Source organism: Chiloscyllium plagiosum, chromosome 3 (genome assembly GCF_004010195.1).
Source record: "Chiloscyllium plagiosum isolate BGI_BamShark_2017 chromosome 3, ASM401019v2, whole genome shotgun sequence".
Lineage (NCBI taxonomy): Eukaryota > Metazoa > Chordata > Chondrichthyes > Orectolobiformes > Hemiscylliidae > Chiloscyllium > Chiloscyllium plagiosum.
This window is the reverse complement of record NC_057712.1, coordinates 46050685-46069348: the sequence shown is the minus strand read 5'-3', so window position 1 is coordinate 46069348 and position 18664 is coordinate 46050685. Positions and strand designations below refer to the sequence as shown.

General features: G+C 41.9%; 1 protein-coding gene across 5 annotated transcripts in view; it reads left to right on the top strand.

The window, feature by feature from the left end:
• Positions 1–18664, top strand: part of LOC122548634 (protein eyes shut homolog) — a 163230-nt gene that overhangs the window by 65009 nt on the left and 79557 nt on the right. For 2 of the 5 annotated variants that reach the window (XM_043687469.1, XM_043687468.1), the window contains exon 5: positions 9855–9938. The exons of 2 other annotated variants lie outside the window; for them this stretch is intronic. In XM_043687469.1, the coding sequence (XP_043543404.1) occupies positions 9855–9893 (39 nt within the window). In that variant the 3' untranslated portion in view covers positions 9894–9938. Of the gene's footprint in view, positions 1–9854; positions 9939–14965; positions 15115–18664 lie in introns of those variants that run through there. One more of the 5 variants, XM_043687470.1, reaches the window with a different exon arrangement.

Genomic DNA, 18664 nt, shown 5'->3' with positions numbered 1-18664 from the left:
TTGCTAAACAATGAGGGCCACGGGACTGCCGGGTAGGTAAATTAATGCTCTAAAAACGCACCTTGTGGAATCGGTAGCCTCCATTTTGCAGCAGGAGCAGTGAGAGCGAGGACCAAGGGGCTGCCAGGAAGGTATATTATTTCTTCAATAACTTATCTCTTGAGTAGGCAGAGTGCACACTGAGCAGGAGCAGATGCGGGGCTGCTGAATAAGTGACATAACATATTTGGGTGGTTGCTTTAACCGAAACACTACTTAGGTAGTGTCTCCCACTCATCTTCCTACTCTAACCAAAAAAAAAGGTTCTGTGCACTAATTCGGTAAGGCTCTAGATTTTTCATTGTATGATACAATGTATATGGAGGTTGGTGGGGTGGTAGGTGAGGACCAGTGGGGTTCTGTCCTGGTGGCGATTGGAGGGGCGGGGCTCAAGGGGAGATGCGGTGGAGGGCACCCGCATGGGCCCCAGCTATGCCTGCCTCTTTGTAGGATATGTGGAACAGTCCATCTTCCGCAGCTACACTGGCACCACCCCCCATCTTTTCCTCCGCTACATCGATGACTGTATCGGCGCTGCCTCGTGCTCCCATGAGGAGGTTGAACAGTTCATCCACTTTGCTAACACATTGCACCCCGACCTCAAATTTATCTGGACCGTCTCAGACTCCTCTCTCCCCTTCCTAGATCTCTCCATTTCTATCTCGGGCGACCGAATCAACACGGAAATTTACTATAAACCGACCGACTCCCACAGCTACCTAGAGTACCCCTCCTCCAACCCTGTCCCCTGTAAAAATGCCATCCCATATTCCCAATTCCTTCGTCTCCGCCGCATCTGCTCCCAGGAGGACCAGTTCCAATACCGAACAACCCAGATGGCCTCTTTCTTCAAAGACCGCAATTTCCCCCCAGACGTGGTTGACGATGCTCTCCACCACTTCCCACTCATCATCGTATCACGCGTCGTCATTTCCGCCACCTCCAAACGGACCCCACCACCAGGGATATATTTCCCTCCCCTCCCCTATCAGCGTTCCGAAAAGACCACTCCCCAGTGACTCCCTCGTCAGATCCACACCCCCCAACAACCCAAACTCCACTCCCGGCACCTTCCCCTGCAACCGTAAGAAATGCAAAACTTGCGCCCACACCTCCCCATCTCTGTGTTCCTGACCCCTGCACTTCTCTCAGTGGAATCTCTCCATCGGTCGCTGTGCTGTCTGGTAACCATCTTTCTTAAAGACTCTCTTTAAAACTTAATTCTTTCTCACAGAGGGCTGTCGGGGCTGGGTCATTCAGGATATTCAAGGCTGAGACAGACAGATCTTTCATCAGGAAGGGGATCGAGGGTTATGGGGGAGAGGCAGGAAGGTGGAATTGAGGATGATCTTCCCGCCACCTTGTCTCAGTCCCAACCCTCGAACTCAGCACCACCTTCCTAACCTGCAATCTTCTTCCTGACCTCTCCGCCCCCACCTCCACTCCGGCCTATCACCCTCACCTTAACCACCTCCCACCTATCGCATTTCCAACGCCCCTCCCCCAAGTCTCTCCTCCCTACCTATTATCTTAGCCTGCTGGACACACTTTCCTTATTCCTGAAGAAGGGCTCATGCCCGAAACGTTGATTCTCCTGCTCCTTAGATTTTTCAATAGTCTCTTTGGGAATTCAGAACCATGGGAATGGATGTTAGGGCAATTGCATGCTGCTCCTGTAGGATGTGGTACATAAGGGTTACCACTCGTGTCCCCACTGACTTCATCTGCGGGAAGTGCACCCAACTCCAGCTCCTCAGAAACCACAAGGAACTGGAGGTAGATGAACTTCAGATCATTCAGGAAGCTGAGGGGGTAATAGAGAAGAGTTACAGGGAGGTAGTCTCACCTCAGGTACAGGGAAAAGACAGATGGGTTACAGTCAGGGGATTAGAAAGGGAACAGGTAAATCGTGCAGGGATCCCCTGTGGCTGTTCCTCTCAGTAATAAGTATATCATTTTGGATACTATTGGGGGTGGGGGATCCTACCAGGGAAAGCCATAGTGGCCAAGTCTCTGACACTGAGCCTGCCTCTGTGGTTCAGAAAGGAAGGGAAAAAAATAGAAAAGCGTTGGTGGTAGAATACTCAATAGTAGACGAAAGTACAGGAGATTCTTTGGTCACAAATGGGACTCCTGGAATGTGAATTTAATTGAATTTATTGTTGCGTGTACCAAGGCACAGTGAAAGCCTTTGTTTTGCGAGCAATACAGGCAGATCACAGAGTTAAGTAGCATAGATACGTAAATAATGGGTAGTTAGAGGCAAAAATGAAAACACAGGTACAGGAGAATGTCAAGGGTTTGTGAGTCCATTCCATATTCTAACAACAGTAGGGTAGAAACAGTTTCAAAACCGGCTGGTGGGTGTGTTAAGGCTTCTGTACCTTCTCCCCGATGGTGGAGGTTATAGAAAAACATTGCCACGGTGGGATGGATCTTTGAGAATACTGGTGGCCTTTCCTTGACAGCGGGTCTGGGTAGATGGATTCTATAAGATGGGAGGTTGGTTTTTGTGATTGTCTGGACTGAGTTCACCACTGTCTGGAACCATCTCCGATTTTGAATGGTATAGTTGCCATACCAGGTAGTGATACATTCAACAGAATGCTCTTGATGGCGCACCCATAAATGCTGGCAAGGGTATTTGCTGTCATGCCAAATTTCCTCAGCTGTCTGAGGAAGAAAAGACATTATTGGATCTTTGTAACCAGTGCACCCACATGAAGAGTCCAAGAAAGCTTGTTGTGGATGACCACTCCCAGGAGCTTGACACTCTCCACTCATTTCATCTCTGTGCTGTTAATGTATGTTGCCTCCCAGGTGCCAGGGTCTGGGATGTCTCTGATCGAGTTTACAAGATTCTGAAGGGGAAGGGTAAGCAGCCAGAAATTGTGGTGCACATTGGCACCAATGACATAGCCAGGAAAAGGGGTAAGGATCTAAAAGTGATTTCAGGGAGCTAGGTTGGAAGCTAAAGAGCAAAGTCATAATTTCAGGATTACTACCGGCGCCATGTGTTAGTGATGCAAGGAACGGGTAGTGACTGCAGTTAAACATGTGGCTACAGGGCTGTGCAGGAGGGAAGGTTTCAGATATGTAGATCATTGGGTTACCTTCTGGGGAAGGTGGGATCTATACATGAAGAATGGGTTGCACTTAAACTGGAGGGGCATCAATGTCCTGGGAGGGAGATTTGCTAGAGTACTTTGGGAAGGTTTAAACTAGTTTGGCAAGGGGATGGGAACCAGAGCTACAGATCAGAGGAGAGGGTAGATGATTAAAATGCAGAAATAGAATGCAGAGAGTCTGTCAGGAAGGATACTCAGTTGACTGAGCAAAGGGATGGGTTAAAGTGTATCTGTTTCGATGCAACGAGTGCCAGGAATAAGAGTGATGAACTTAAGAGTATGGATCAGTACTTGGAGCTACGATGTTTGTGGCCATAATGGAGACATGGATTTCACAGGGGCAGGAAAGGTTGCTGGATGTTCCAGGGTTTAAAAGGAACAGGGAGGGAGGTCAAAGAGGAGGGAGAATAGCATTGTTAATTAGAGAATTCATCACAGCTGCAGAAAATGAGGTGGTTGAGGAGGGTTTGTCTACTGAGTCAGTATGGGTGGACGTCAGTACCAGGAAAGAAATGGTCACTTTATTGGGTGTTTTCTATAGAAGCCCCTCATCGCAGCAGAGAGGTGGAAGAACAGATTGGACTTGTTGCTATGGGTGACTTCAACTTCCCCAATATTGATTGGAATCTCTAGATGGAGCCAATTTTTTCAGGTGTCCAGGAAGATTCCTGACTCAATATGTAGACAGGCTGAGTTGGGGGGAGGCCATATTGGATTTGGTGCTAGACAATAAGTTAGGCCAGGTGTCAGATCTCTCAGTGGGAGAGCATTTAGGTGACAGCGACCACAACTGCCTCACCTTTACCATAGTCTTGGAAAGGGATAGGAACCGACAGTATGGGAAGGTATTTAACTAGGGGAGGTGAAATTATACTGCTATTAAACAGGAGCTGTGGATTATAAATTGGGAACAATTGTTCTATGGGAAATGCTCAACAGAAATGTGGAGGCTATTTAAGGAGCACTTATTGCAAGTATTGAATATCTTTGTCCAACTGAGACAGGCAAGGAATTGTAAGGTGAAGGAGCCTTGGATGACAAGAGAAGAGGAGCTTCTTGTCAAGAGGAAGAAGGAAGCTTACTTAAGGTAGAGGAAGCAATGATCTGTCACAGCTTTAAAGGATTACAGATTAGCTCAGAAAGAACTCAAAAATGGACTGAGGAGAGCTAGGAGGGTGCATGAAAAAGCCTTGGTGGGAATGATTAGGGGAAACCCAAGGACATTCTACACTTATATAAGGAATTAGAGAATGATCAGAGGGTAGGGCTGATCAAAGATAGTGGAGGACATTTCTGACTGGAGTCTGAAGAGGTAGGGGAGGCCCTAAATGAGTTTTTTCTTCAGTATTCAGTAGAGAAAGGGATTTTGTTGATAGTGAGAACACTGTGGACCAGGTTAATAGGCTTAAACAGATTTATATTAAGTAAGTAGATATGCTAGAAATTCTGGGAAGCATCAAGATCGACTAGTCCCCAGGCCAAACCAGATACATCCAAGGTTACTGCAAAAAGGGAGGAATGAGATTGCTGCGCATCTGGTGATGATCTTTGCATCCTCACTCTCCACAGAAGTAGTACCGAATGATTGGAGGGAAGTGAATGTTGTTCCTCTGTTCAAGAAAGGGAATAGGGAAACCCCTGGGGGAATTACAGACCAGACAGTCATGCATCTGTGGTAAACAAGGTTCTGGAAAGGATTCTGAGAGATAGGACTTGGAAAAACATTGCTTGATTAAAAATATTCAGCATGGATTTGTGAGAAGCAGGTCATGCCTCACAAGCCTTATCGAGTTCTTTGAGGAAGTGATAAGACAAGTTGATGAAGGTCAAGCAGTGGATGTGGTGTATATGGATTTCAGTAAGGCAATTGATAAGGTTCTCCACGGTACGCTCATTCAGAAAGTTAGGAGGTACGGGTTAAGGGAAATGTGGCTGTCTGGATACAGAATTGGCTGGCCGAAAGAAGACAACGAGTGGTAGTGGATGGAAAGTATTTAGCCTGGTGGTCAGTGATCAGTGGTGTCCCACAGGGATCTGTTCTTGGGCCTATGCTTTTTGTAGTGTTTATGAATGACTTGGATGAAGAAGTAGAAGGGTGGATTAATAAGTTTGCCAATTACACAAATGTCAGTGGTGTTGTAGATAGTGTTGAGGGCTGTTACAGGCTACAAGACATTGAAAGGATGCAAAGTTGGGCTGAGAAGTGGCAGATGGAGTTCAACCTGGACAAATGCGAAAGGATTCATTTTGGATGGTCAAATTTAAATGCTGAATATAGGGTTACAGACAGGAGTTTTGGCAGTGTGAGGAACAGCAGAATCTTGGGGTCCACATACATAGATCCCTCAAATTTGCCACCCAAGTTCATAGGGTTATTAAGAAGGCATATGGTACGTTGGCTTTCATTAACAGGAGAATTGAGTTTAAGAGCCATGAGGTTTTGCTGCAGTTCTATAAAACCCTGGTTAGAGCATACTTTGAATATTGTGTAGAAAGTGAGGTCTGCAGATGCTGGAGATCAGAGATGGAAATGTGTTGCTGGAAAAGCGCAGCAGGTCAGGCAGCATCTAGGGAACAGGAGAATCGACGTTTCGGGCATTAGCCCTTCTTCAGGAATCATGTAGATGGACCAGGACAGGTTGTTGGTGATTGTCTCTCCTAGGAACTTGATGCTCTTGACCACTTCCACCTCAGCTCCATTGATGTAGACAGGGGCATGCCCTCCACCTTTCTTCCTGAATTCAATGACCAGTTGTTTTGCTTTGCTGACAATGGGGGAGAGATTATTATCTTGACACTGTGCCACCAAGCATTCTATCTCTTCCCTGTTTTCTGTCTTGTCATTGTTTGAGATCTGGCCTACAATGGTGATGTTGTCTGTGAACTTGTAGATGGCATTCGTATGAAATTTGGCCATACAGTCATGAGTTGACAGGGAGTACAGTTAGGGGCTGAGTATGCAGACTTGTGGGGCACTGGTGTTGAGGATTGTTGTGGAGAAGGTGCTGTTGCTAGTTCTTACTGATTGCTGTCTGTGGGTTAGCAAGTTGAAGATCCAGTTGCAAAGATCTACGTCATGGGGTTTGGAGTTGCTGGTAGGGGAGGGGAGGGAAATATATCCTTGGTGGTGGGGTCCGTTTGGAGGTGGCGGAAATGGCGGCGGATTATGCGCTGTACATGGAGGTTAGTGGGGTGGTAGGTGAGGACCAGTGGGGTTCTGTCCTGGTGGTGGTTGGAGGGGCGGGGTTCAAGGGCGGAGGATCGGGAAGTGGAAGAGATGCGGTGGAGGGCATCGTCGACCACGTCGGGGGGGAAAAATTTGAATATTGTGTCCAGTTCTGGTCACCTCATTATAGAAAGGATGTAGATGCTTTACAGAATGTGCAGAGGAGATTTACTAGGATGCTGCCTGGTTTGGAGGGCTTGTCTTAGACAGAGAGGTTGAGTGAGCTAGGGCTTTTCTCACTGGAGAAACGAAGGAAGAGAGGTGACTTGATACAGGTATACAAGATAATGAGAGGCATAGATAGAGTAGACAGCCAGAGACATTTCCCCAGGGCAGAAATGGCTGTCACGAGCGGTCATAATTTTAAGGTGATTAGAGGAAGGTATTGGAGAGATGTCAGAGGTAGGGTCTTTATGCTGATAGTGGTGGGTGTGTGAAATGCACTGCCAGGCATGGTAGTCGAGTCAGAGACATTAGGTACACTTAAGTGACTGCTGGACAAGCACATGTATGGCAGTAAATCGATGGGTGTGTAAGTTTAGTTGATTTTCGATTAAGATAAATGTTCGGCACAACATCGTGAGCGGAAGGGCCTGTTCTGTGCTGTACTGTTCTATGTTCTATATCCTGATGAGAGCTTAGATTGCAGCTTCATAGCTTCTTGAAAGTGGAGTCACAGATAGACAGGGTAGTAAAGAAGGCATTTGGTGTGCTTGCCTTGTCTTTATTGGTCAGTGCATTGAGTATAGGAATTGGGAGGTCATGTTGTGGCTGTGCAGGACATTGATTAGGCCACTTTCAGAATATTGTATGCAATTCTGGTCTCCCTGCTATATGAAGGAACTTGTGAAACCTGAAAGGATTCCGAAAAGATTAACAAGGATGTTGGAGAGGGTTGGAGAGTCTGAGCTATCAGGAGAGGTTGAATAGGCTGGGGCTATTTTCCCTAGAGTATTAGAGTCAGAAGGGTGACCTTTATAGTGGTTTATAAAATCATGAGGGGCATGGATAGGTAAATAGATGAGGGGACTCCAAAACTAGAGGACATAAGTTTCGGGTGAGAAGGGAAAGATATAAAAGGGACCTAAGGGACAACTTGTTCACACGGAGTGTGATGCGTGTATGGAATGAGCTGCCAGAGGAAGTGGTGGAGGCTGGTATAATTGCAACATTCAGAAGGCATCTGAATGGGTATATAAATAGAAAGGGTTTAGAGGGATGTGGGCCAATTGCTGACAAATGGGACTAGATTAGGTTAGGATATCTGGTCGGCATGGATGAGTTGGACCAACAGATCAGTTTCCGTGCTATACAGCTTTACGACTCTCAGTGATTTCTGCAATCATGCCTCCTCCAAGTATAAATATAATCCCTTACATATTCCCTTGAGGAAAGGATGTTAACATTTTCAATGTTCAATTTTTATACAAATTAATTTATTTTTCTATATATTCATGTCGGTGATATTCCAATTTAGTTGCAATGGAGAGAGTTACAGAGCTTATGGGCGGATTTGTTAGCAAGGATAAGAATTTTAAAAAGGGTGTTGCTCAGCCAGGCAGTAATGTTTCTTCTATCCTCAGGTAAAAGTCATCTCATGTAAAAGCAGATCCCTGATTGGCTCCCAAACCTTTTGTTTTTCATATACTTTGTGCCATGCTTGAGAGCAGGGTTGGGGCCAACAGGCTAGTGAGTCTTTATCACAATTGTTGTTTTCTCATTTATGCATAAGAAATCTCAGTCCATACCTTGAGAAAGTTGTTCCCTGCACCATGAACAGAAATTAACCCGAGTATCATTATTGGCAGTTCCAAGGATCCAACATGAATTCAACCCTTTTAATGGTTACTTGAGTAAAAGCCGACCTCTTACTTTTCAACTAACCTTCTGATCTCAACAACTCACCTTTTACAGAGTGTATACTGTAGGTCAACATGCATGAGTTACTTTTGAATGCAGCATCATGGAAAATAGAATACAGCCAAAACAGATTTTTGGATAAACTCAAGTTAGTTAGATTTCATATGACCCAACACAGATCAAAGGCAGAGAAAAAGGCCCTTCAGCCCATCATGTCCGTGTCAGACAAAAACAACCACCTAATTATTCTAAACCAATTTTCCAGCACATGTTCAATAGCTGGCATCATAAGTGTACATCTAAACACACATTGTTTATTCCATAAATACTCATTTTCTTGTTTTGTGCAGTCTGTTTGATCTGTCCAATCAAACCTTGGAGTTGAAGTTAGCATTTGAGCTGTAGATTGAAACTGTAGAATTTAGGCACTCTTAGTTTCATAATCATGGTTTGAAATACATTTTCAGTTTCTCATTGCACTCAAATTAAATTGACTGCACAATATATAACTGAAATGATAAATGATGTGAAATACTGCCAGCATGTATTGGGGAAAGAAAATTAATCCCACTGGAATCTGTGAATTAGATTTGCATCTTGAATGGCAGCTGGATGATTAGCGTGTACATGTATGAGGGCAGTGTGGAGTGATAAGAGAAAGAAGTTCATCTGTGAGCCAGCAGATTTAACTGGTTTAATAAAATCAATATTAGATTAAAGTTCAGAACCTAATTTCTACTGTTCTAAGATCAAACTTCACCAGGAAAATTAAATTGTCAAAACATTAAAAGCTTGGGGTGGCATGGGCTCAGACCATTGAAAATGTATCATTTTATAGTTTACAACACGTTGCATAACTTCAAGATGTTATAACATGTCTTAGAACCAGAAAGTACTTTGTGAGCCATAGTTTCTTTGTAATGTGAAACATACAGCAGCAAATGGGAGGCAGTGGCCTAGTGGAAGTATTGCTGAACTGTTAATTCAGAGACATAGATAATGTTTTGGGGACCCAGATTTGAATCCCACCATGGCAGATGGTGCAATTTGTATTCAGTAAATATCTGGTATTAAGAATCTAATGATAACCATAAATCAATCGTTGTAAAACTCCATCTGGTTCACTAATGTCATTTAGGGAAGGAAACTGTCATCCTTACCTGGTCTGACTGACATGTAACTCCTGGCCCACAGAAATGTAGTTGACTCTTAACTGCCCTCTGGGCAATTACGGTTGGGCAATGAATGCTGCCTAGTCAGCGGTGCCATCATCCTGTGAATGAATAAAAGAAAAGCAAGATCCCACAAGTGGGTAATTAAATAATTAGCTCATTCTTGGTTCAGGAATATATTAGCCATGCCATCACAAAACCCCTCTGCCCTTGAGTTGTGTCATGAAATTTTATATTTCCAGTTGACAGGGGTAAAGCGGATTTCAATTTCACATCGTATCTGGAACATGAAGCATTCAGCAAAACAACAAATATCTTAATATTTTCTCAGCTAATAGAAAATAAAATGCTACAGTGAAAATCAGTTTTCAATTTGCTAAGAGCCTATTTGGCTCATTTGTACCTTGATTTATTTTTTACTTATTCCAGGGATGTGGGAGACTATTTGCTCACCCCTACTTCCTTTGACAAGGTGGTGGTGAGCTGTATCCTTGAACCAACTTAGTCACTGTGGCATGGGCCCAACCGCAGTACTGTTAGAAGGCTGTCCCAGAATTTTGACCAAATGACACCAAGGTAAATATAACATTAGATTAGATTTAGGTTTAAATTTTATTGTCACAGGTACTCAAGTACAGGAGTACAGTAAAAAGTATACAATGTTGCCATTTATGGCACCATCTTAGGTACAAAACCTTAGAAACAAAAACTGAAGAATAAAGAAATAAGTTAAAGAAGTTCATCACTGCAGTTCTTCTTAGTATAAATTAGAAAAATAAAAATTAAACATTTCAGTCCTTTCTTAAGCCATAGGCCTGCAAATGGTCCACACTGGACTTTCCTCATGAGGTTCTGCTCTCCCCATCACTTTGTGGCTGATCACCATCTGGGTTTGTGCTGGATCCCAGACGCTGTCTCCACAACCAAGATCTCTCCAGAAGGTAAATAAAAAAACTAAAAAACTGAAAATAAAACAAGAAAAGCAGAAGGAATGGATGAGTCTCGGGCCACAGCCATCGTGAAAAAAACAGGATAGTGTATGTCTTGGAGGAGAACATACAGTTGGTGGTGTTCTGACACATCTGCTGAACTTGTCTTTCTTTGGGAGTTAAATGGCATCAGTTGGATGATGCTGTCAGAGGATCATTCATGAGTTGCTGAAGTGCCTTTTGAAAATGGTGCATAGTCTTGCCACTATGGACCAATGGTGAGGAATTTAATTTTGAAGTTGGAGGAAGAATGGAGAGCTGATCCAAGGGAATGCTTTGTTGTAACATAATACACAAAATAAGAACAAGAGTAGGTCATTCAGACCCTGAAGCCCACCCTGTCATTTAATCAGATCATGGCTGATGTACCCCAGGACTTCATTGTCAGCTCATCATAGCCACCAGCTCACTGGTATTTCAAACATCTAGCTACCTCCCCTTTAAGTCCTTTCTGTGAGCTACCCTTCAAAACTCTCCAGGGTAGAGAATTCCTAACATTCATTCCCCTCTGGGAGAATAAATTATTTCATATCTCAGTTTTAAATAAGTATCCCTTTATTCTATAACAATATCCTCTCATTTAGAGATTTCCGATTTTCATATCATAACCAAATTTAGATATATTATACTCTGTCTTCTACTCCAAGTTACTATGAGCTCCTATCTTTTGTATGGCACCTTATTAAATACCCTCTGGAAATCCAAATGCACTACATCTTCCGGTTCCCATTTATCAACATTGATTGTTACATCCTCCAGAAGAACTCCAGAAAAATTGTCAAACATGATTTCCCTTTCACAAAATCACATTGACTCTCTTTGTGTTAAGTGTTTCAAAATGTCCTGTTATTTCTTCCTTAACAGAGCCATAGGATCTGTTTCCATACTGTATGATTCTTTAGACGAATTAGTCCATGCCAACCATGTTCCCAAACCAAACCAATCCCACCTGCCTGCATTTGGTCCATATCCCACAGAACTTTTCTGTTCAGATACATATCCAAATGTCTTTTAAACATTGTAACTGTACTTGAATTCATCACTTCCTCTGGCAGTTCATTTCCACACACTAACCACACTGTGTAAAAAATAAAATTTGCCCTCATGTTCTTTTTAAATCTTTCTCCTCTCACCTTAAAAATATGCCCCCCCCCCCCCCCCCCCCAGTTTTGAACTTCTCTACCTTAGGGAAAAGACCTTTGCTATTCACCTTATCTATGCCTCTCATGATTTTATAAACCTCCATAAGATCACCACTCAACCTTCTACACTCCAGTGAAACAGGTCCCAGCCTGTCCAGTCTTTTGGAGAATTTAAACCCTTCATTCCCAGCAATATTCTGGTAAATCTTTTCTGAACCCTCTCCGGTTTAATAATATTGTGCCTAAAAATTAATTATAGACTTGGGCAATTTTAGTAATTAATGATAGACATTAAGATAATTGGCCTGTAGTTTCCTGCTTTATGTTTTCCTCCCTCCCTTGAACAAGGGTGTCACAAGCAGTTTTCAAATCTGCTGGAATCTGACTAGAATCCGGTGACTTCTGGAATATTTTGGCTAATATCTTACTAACTCTGCAGCCACTTGCTTTAAAACCATTCAGTGCAGACCATCAGGTCTTGGTGACTTGTCTGCCTGCTCCTTTGTTTGATCATGGGTATATGCTTATCAACTCCATTCTTCTGCCTTCTCCCCATAATACTTGATCATTTTACTAATCAAGAAAATAACTATCTCTGTTTTAAATACACTCAATAACTTGGCCTTCACATCCTTCCATAACAATGAGTTCCACAAGTTCACGACCCTCTGGCTAAAGAAATTCCTCCTCATCTCAGTTCTAAAGGATCATCCCCTTCACTCTGAAGCTATGCCTTTCCGTCACACTCTCTCCTACTAGTGGAAGCATTTTCTCCATGTCCAATCTATCCAGGCCTGTCAGTATTCTGAAAGTTCCAATCAGATCACTCCTTATCCTTCTATGCACAATCGAGTACAGACCTAGAGTTGGTGTGCAGTTAGGTATAATGCTCTCAGTCCTGTGTTGACTGTCTCTCTTCTTATAGTTGTCCCTTTTCCTGCTGTGGCAGATTGTTGAATCTTTCTGTACATTGAATCCTAGAATCCCTGAAGGGCAGAAGAGGGCCATTCAACCCATCGAGTCTGCATAAAAACTCAAAAAGCATCCCTCCCAAATTCACATCCCCACCCTATCCCTGTAACTCCACATTTACCATAGCTAATCCACCTAGCCTACATATCCCTGGACACTACGGGGTAATTTAGATTAGATTCCCTACAGTGTGGAAACAGGCCGTTCGGCCCAACAAGTCCATACCGACCTGCCGAAGCGTAACCCACCCAGACTCATTCTCCTACATTTACCCCTTCACCTAACACTACGGGCAATTTAGCGTGGCCAATTCACCTAACCTGCACATTTTTGGATTGTGGGAGGAAACCGGAGCACCCGGAGGAAACCGATGCAGACATGGGGAGAATGTGCAAACTCCACACAGAGAGTCGCCTGAGGCGGGAATTGAACCCGGGTCTCTGGCGCTGCGAGGCAGCAGTGCTAACCACTGTGCCACTGTGCCGCCCACAAAGCATGGTCAATCTAACTAACCTGCACATTTTAACACTCTGTGGCCTACAACCTGTTCTGGAACATTTGCTAACCTCTGCTGTATCCTTCCCCACTTTACATTTTTCAATAATTTTCAATGGAGTGGACCATCCACCCCACCCAGCCCCCCCCCCCCCAACCAAACACCAACACTATTGAGTTTAAAGTCCTATCCACAGGCTTAAATTCACCAGGACTCTGGTCACAGCCATTTTTCAACAAGTTTTTTGTAATTGTCCTTATTTAAATTGAACACATTGTTTTGAAACCACATTGCTCTTTCTCAAATTCAGCCATGTTGTGATTGTCAGCAAACTCCCTCCCCAAGATCCTCAACTATCAAATTGTGCGTTAATCTAGCCTCATTAAACATGACTAGATATAAAATAGTGTATTCTCTGACAGATTCTGCAAAGTTATGCTCTAAGAACCAATCCCTGATATACTGTACAGGCTTGTCTACGATGTTATCCTTGCCCATTTGATTTCAGCAGCCAATGTGCAGATTAAACTCACCCATGACATTTGTTGCAATGGAGAGATCATATTAAATCTTCTCTAATCTTCTCTGTTCTAAATCCATAAATTCTATAGTCTCTTCAGAAAACTAAAGTCCACTATATGCAGTGGATGTGTCGAAGTGAGGACCAGTGAAATGGAAGGAGTGCCACACTTAGATTAGATTCCCTACAGTATGGAAATAGGCCCTTCAGCCCAACAAGTCCGCACTGGCCCTGCGAAGAGAAACCCACCCAGACCCTTTCCCGTACCCTACATTTACTCCTGACTAATCCACGTAACACTATGGGTAACTTAGCATGGCCAATTCACCTGACCTGCACATCTTTGGGTTGTGGGAGGAAACCCACACAGACACTGGGAGAGTGTACAAACTCCACACAGACAGTTGCCCGAGGCTGGAATTGAAGTCAGGTCCCTGGCGCTGTGAGGCAGCAGTGCTAACCACTGAGCCACCGTGCCACCATGCCACCCTTTAATAGGAGCTTTATTAACTATTAGTTGAAGAATTTGTGTGAAGTGATAATGATGTAGATTAATGTAGATTACTGAATATAAACTTTTATGCATTATATGTAATATCCACACATGAAGGATTACACCAATTCATGAAGTGCCAAAAGACTGATGAGTGCTTTTTCAAATTGAACTCATCAGAACATGAAGTGGACAGTTGGATTAATATTCTGGAATTTTATCAAAACCTCTTGTGAATTATGGGGGAGTGGAAAGCATGCAACTTTATAGATATCAGTGTGGATGAATCACCTTAATCAAGCATTCTCCTTCCAGCTCTTGTCTCCCACACAAGATTGAATGGACTACAATGATTGTTTGTTAGGAAAATTAGTGGAACATTGAAAAGAATAGATTCAGCAAATTTGATTTTCAGAATGAAGTGTTCCCATACATTTTGTGTTAAAATGTAACTCAAAATAAACACCTTGATGATAAGGATGAGATCTCTATGAGTGAATGTTTGTAAATTGCTTTATCAATGGAAAAGAAAACAAAAGAAGGCCAGCACAGCAACAGTAAAAAGGAATTAGAAAGATTTAGGTGAAGGTTCCAATCATGTAGTAATCACAGTGTAATTGTCCTTCACTATGAATAATTGTGTGCCAAGGTGTTCCCACAGTGACAATGTTTTATTTTAGTTAATTTATGAGCTCAGACCGGTGGAATGAAATGTTTCTTTCTGATAGCTGGCTGTATATCATCTTCTGTTTAGCAACAGTTAATTCTCATTGTCTTTGTTTCATAAGATGCTTGACAATTCAAGAAAATCACATAGGTCCTCATTTTAACTAGGGTGCTGTCTTTCAGTGGGTAAGTTTGGATAATGCTTTGAAACACATCTACTCAATTTGGGAGAGAAAACATTCTGATGTATTTTAACTCCTAGATTATCGCTGATTGACTGCTTATCTGTTCTGGGAGAGAAGTTGATGGGAAGCTATGCAAGCTTTCCTGACTTGGATGTGCTAAGATCACATGACTGACTACTGTGCCTATTTGAAGGATGATCAGAAGAGGGTGAGGACATATCAAGGGAAGTCCAAGAATTTTCTGTGGGATTATTTTGAAAATAAAATTTCAATATGCGTTTAGAAGATCATGAGGAGAAGCATGAGAGGACAATGTGTCCCATAATAAGGTGCTTTAAAGGGCAGTAGCATGTAGGAGCCGAAGAACTCATTACCTGAGTCCAGTGGATATTTTGTATCAAGCACTGTTGATAAACCCATAAAGTGATGATGTTTTACGAACTTAAATTTGCACATTGCCCTGAACCCCACCAGGACTGGTTGGTCAGATGTTAAGCTGACTGTCATTTCCCACTCAGAGTGATGCGTAACCATCAATTCTAATTACATCATTTTGAACCAAACCACATATACCAGATGAAAGAGCATTGCTTAATTCATGGATGGAGTTATGTATGGTGAAAACACTGGCAAGTCACTGTTTGGGAAGTGAAGCGCGATTTTAACTACTCACAAGCCAAGCTACAATCACACAACTAAATCATTCCCCACCCCAATCCAGTCACAGAACAGTGGAATGAGAAAAGACAATGACCTGAAGAAAAGTGAAATACAATGCAAAGGAACAGCTTGATGCAGTAGTGAATAAGTTACACTTCATTGAAAATTGTAGAAGTTAATGAATGAAATGACAAATGTTGTGTCTGCTCTGGGGGAAGCCATTAGTGTTAATTAAAACTAGACTCACCAGGAAAGAAATGCATAGGATTGAGTGAAGCAATGTTTTCCAGTCTGCCCATTATTACCCATTGATTTTGATGGAGAGCAAACTCAGGCAGTTGAAACTAATGTTGTACCTAAACCCCATCAGTTTTCTGACTGACAGGATAAGTCAAATTGACCCTACCCCAATTGGTTTGCGTTATGAATCTGTAGGAAGATCTGTGGATTTAGTGAACTGATGAGTTTGCAGTGAAAGGATAGAAAAACTTCACAAGCATCAGATGATTCCCTCAGAAAAAGGTTGCTGACAGAACATGATCTGATATTAGACAAAAGAATACAGATAAATCAGAAGAGTCAAATCAAGAGAACAGGTAGGTCAGTGAGTTCACAAGCAAAGCTGAAGCCATTCAGGTAATACAAAAATGGATTACAAAGCTATGATATGTTACATGTCAATGTTGAAAAAGGGGGAGCAAAGAGAAAATTGTACCGACTAAGTATACTTAAGTACAGATCAAAAACAAAATGCTAATTTGCAGAAACAGGAACCTGGAGTGTAGTAAAATAACTTCAATGAAAGATTGAATAAATTGTCAGACAGACAGAATCAAAGACAGGTTTGATGTAGATATAGCAACAATAAATCAAACAGATTTGCTCCTGCTATTAATGGCAAATGAAACAATCATATTATTTAAATTGAATGCAAGACCATTAGTGAATTATGTCTGAGCAGGGCCAAAAATGTCAGTGAATCCAATGAGAGGAAAATCATTTCTAGCATTACAGATGAGGACATCCAAACCAAGCTTTCATTTGTACTGGTGTCAAAGATGGATAGTCGATTTTAAGTCTGAATATTAGCAAAAAAAGTCTTCACATCAGCATTGAAACTGGTAGGCACAGAATAACTGTACTGGAGAGCAAAGCTTTATTTCCTAACATCTTGGGTTATTGATCACCGAGGATCATGGAATCGGGAATTAAAATAAATTATCCCAGTGCTGTGACAAAATTAGAAAAATAGTCCTGCATTAGAGACAAATAAGAACAAATAGAGGATAATGGAGTATTAGACTTGGAAAGACACAAAGCTAATAGTGAACCAAGTATTGGAAGGAATCATTAATGACTGTTTGCTGAGATATAGTAAATTCTGATTGTATTAGACTCAGATCAAGTAAATAGGTTTATGATTTACAACACAGGAAAGAATTATAGTAGATTGTACTGATACAAAGAAGTTAATTATGTTAGATTAATTCTCTCGTTTTTTTATTGTAGCTGAGAAAAGTGAAGTACGTTTCAAGGATGCACATTTGGGGTTGGATTTTCATTTTCAATGTAGAGAGTTCAAGTCAGGGAAATTTCCAAGCTCAGTGCACTCACCTCAGGAATAACATAATTTTCTCACCAAGGGAGCAATTGTTGGTTGGCCTTGGGCCTGTCATTTCTCCTTGCGCTCCATCCATGCAAATGCATACAGCACTCCCACTGTATGAAACCCTTTCAATCCCTATTAAAACAAGTAGGCATATATTAATAACACCACAACATGCATAATGAATCATTTAATAAGCCTCTCAGCTGTCAATCAATTGTGAACTTATGACCCAATTACCTCTCCCATCCCCCTGCTAGAATAACATAGAGTGTAGGAAGCATTTGGCCGTTAATAAATACGATAATGCCCTTGGGGTAATACTCATAAACAGCTAGTCTGGGAACAAACAAAGGTCTGGGAATTTAAATAACTTCACAGTTTGACAGTTCTACATTTTTTTATCTACCTTCTTGAGTATGTGCATCTTCTCCATACATTTGTAACTCCCACATTGTGTGTTAAGGGCATTGCTGAACATGGGGGTCCATTTAAACTCAACGTAATGTTTGGGTTTCCTTTGTGAGTTAGTCAGGCTTGAACCCTTCCATTATCTATGAAAATGGATTTGCCAGGATGAGGGTGGCACTCTGTCATACATTTTAATATTCCATAGAGACCCCACAATTCCCCTAATGTTTTGCCTTTTCACACAGATTTTGAAAAATAAAACAAATTCCTCCAACTCCGCTGTGGTATTGATTCAGCTTTAAAAGCGTGTAACAAGATCATTCAGATAATGCATGAGGACATTGGCTAACATGCTGTTGAAGGACTTAATGCCAGGTTCATGCAGAGAGGGATTTATATGTGTTTCAAGTTTTCAAAAGACCATTTTTGAGTTCCAAGAAAGGCAAATGGAAGGACCTAAATATTACAAACAAAAACAAACTTAGGAAAACTCTAACCATGGTACGCTTTTCTTTTGTTGGAAATTCAAGAGGCCTTTGACAGTGGCAGTACAAGTTGAGAGATAGCGATATTGTTACCTAATTTATAAGGACCTCGACATTAATAATTATGTGAATATGCCAGGTTGTCACATTGACTGCTTACTGCAGTCATGAGCTGAGCATACCAGCTGTTCATGATGAAGATTCATTTTTTTAAGTATGAAGTATGATCAGTTTGAAATTATTGGAACCAGAAGACACACTTGCTTTAAAAATTACAGCTTGTGTCTTTATAAACAGAGGCAGAGAGTTCAAAACAAATAAATTATACCAATAATTTATAACCATTGGGAATATTGTATTGAATTCCAAGAACCACACTTTCCAAAGGTGTCAAAACCACCAAGAGAGTACAAAGGAAAATTACTGGGACACAACCTTAGGTTATATGGAGAGACCAGAAAGCTGAGTTTGTTCTCCTTGAAGCAATGAAGGTTAACTGGATATGTATTTAATTGAAGAGTTAAAATGGATATGGGATTTTGATAGAATGGGTAGGGAGTGACTAGTTCTCCTGCAGAAGCAAAGGTCATGGCTTCATGTTGTTTGGCGAACTA